General features: G+C 40.8%; 1 protein-coding gene across 1 annotated transcript in view; it reads left to right on the forward strand.

Moving 5' to 3' along the window:
* sh3yl1 (SH3 and SYLF domain containing 1) overlaps positions 1-1,717 on the forward strand; it is a 20,839-nt gene extending 19,122 nt beyond the window's left edge. The window contains 2 exon segments of the mRNA XM_028590162.1: positions 396-486; positions 1,531-1,717. Coding sequence (XP_028445963.1) covers positions 396-486; positions 1,531-1,717 — 278 coding nt within the window.
* Positions 1,718-2,500: the final 783 nt, after the last annotated feature.

The raw sequence follows: 2,500 nt of genomic DNA on the forward strand, positions 1-2,500 counted from the left end.
GTCTGGTGGAGATATGCTGGCTCTATACACACTAAAAGTCCTGATTATTTACATGGAGTCTGGTGGAGATATGCTGACTCTATACACGCTAAAAGTCCTGATTATTTACATGGAGTCTGGTGGAGATATGCTGACTCTATACACGCTAAAAGTCCTGATTATTTACATGGAGTCTGGTGGAGATATGCTGGCTCTATACACGCTAAAAGTCCTGATTATTTACATGGAGTCTGGTGGAGATATGCTGGCTCTATACATGCTAAAGTCCTGATTATTTACATGGAGTCTGGTGGGTTTTATAGATATATGTACGAAGCAGAATTTGTCAGCAATTATTCATAATTATGTCTAACATTTGTATTGTATCTCTCTCAGACGTCTCTTCCTCCATCCAGACCTCCAGCGCCATCTCAAAGAGAGCAGCGAGTGTTTACCAGCCCCGGTAGACCGGTACCAGCCCCAGTGGACCCGGTACCAGCCCCCTCGGTAGACGGTACCAGCCACCGGTAGACCGGTACCAGCCACCACCAACTAAAAATGTCCTCTACCGAGTATCTCCGTCTATAAATCTGAGACCTCCGGTGAGTTTACCTTCCAGAAACACCAGAGCATGGGGAATGAGAGGGGAACACCAAAGCAGGGGGAATGAGAGGTGTGTTACAGACAGAAACCTTATATTTTTTGCAGCATAATGTCTCAGTTTGAGGCTGCAGCTCCCTCCTCTGGTGGCAGCTACACACTGCTGTCACATAAACCCTCAAATACTCTGTGTGTGTGTGTGTGTGTGTGTGTGTGTGTGTGTGTGTGTGTGTGTGTGTGTGTGTGTGTGTGTGTGTGTGTGTGTGTGTGTGTGTACACAAATAATAAATATATTTTATATTATGTTAGTAGATACTATTTTACATGAGAGCATATTGCACATATGTCGTTTGTTTTTTTGTGTGGTGCAAGGGTGGCTCTGTGAGGCACCCTCAATTTAGTTATTACCTTCACAGTGCAATGACAATAAAGGCTATTCTATTCTATTCTATAGACAGACGATCAAATAATTAATAAAATATTTATTACATTTTATTATATTATAAATATATTAATTGTTATTAAAATAATATTAATAACTCTTTATTTTTATTTTAAGTTTTTTTTTTCACTGTTTTATATTTTTTACATTTTATTTATAACATTTTTTTTTTACCATTTTAATTCATTTTAAAAAAAAATTTTGAGAAATTTTTTAAAACCTTTTTTTATTTTCGTAGTTTGATTTTTTTTTTACTGTTTTACAAATCTTTTTAAAATTTATATTAGTTTATATTTTGTAAGTTTTTTATTTTTTATTTTTACATTTCTTTTAACAGTTTAAAATTTTTTCAAAATATTTATTTTATTGTTTTGAATTTTCTAAAACTTATTTTACCTTTTATTTTTATTTTTTAAAAAAATATATAAAAAAAAAAATTGTAATTTTTTTTTTGTAGTAAACTTTCAACATCTTTTTATTATTGTTTTAAAAACCTCTGTTGTTGTCAGGGGGGCGGAGCTAGTGGCGAGCTCGTCGTCCACGGCGATCCCGCCGTTCTCGGGGCAGCAGCCCGGCGACCTGAGCCGTCCCGGCGACCGCATCACCGTGGTAACAAAGAGGACTCGGTACGACTGGTGGGAGGGGTTTTGGAGGGCGGCACCCGTTGGCATCTTTCCGCCAACCGTCTCCCAGTGACCCGTTACCGCGGCAACAGATAAATCTTGGGGGCCGGGACCGGGACCGGGACCCGTGGTCGGGACACAAACAGTACAATCTACAACTTTATTGATAAACGATTTCATGCCAACAAAGACCTAAAAACTTCTTACACACTCACAGACACACACACAGAGACACACACACACACACACACTGGATGTACACACACACACAGAGACACACACACAGAGAGACACACACACAGAGATACACACACACAGGACACACACACACACACAGACACACACACACACACAGAGATACACACACACACAGAGACACACACACACACAGAGATACACACACACAGAGACACACACACACACAGAGACACACACAAACACACACACACACACACACACACACACAGAGATACACACTCACACACAGAGACACACACAGAGATACACACACACAGAGACACACACACACACACACACACAGGATGTACACTGAGATACACACACACACACACAGGATACACACACACACAGAGACACACACACACACACACTCACACACACAGGACACACACACACAGAGGACACACACACACAGAGACACACACTCACACACAGAGATACACACACAGAGACACACACACACACACACACACACACACACACACACACAGGTGACACACACACAGAGATACACACACACACAGGGACACACACACACAGAGATACACACAGACACAGAGGATACACACACACACACACACACACACACACACATATACACACACAGAGACACACA

Source organism: Perca flavescens, chromosome 10 (genome assembly GCF_004354835.1).
Source record: "Perca flavescens isolate YP-PL-M2 chromosome 10, PFLA_1.0, whole genome shotgun sequence".
NCBI lineage: Eukaryota > Metazoa > Chordata > Actinopteri > Perciformes > Percidae > Perca > Perca flavescens.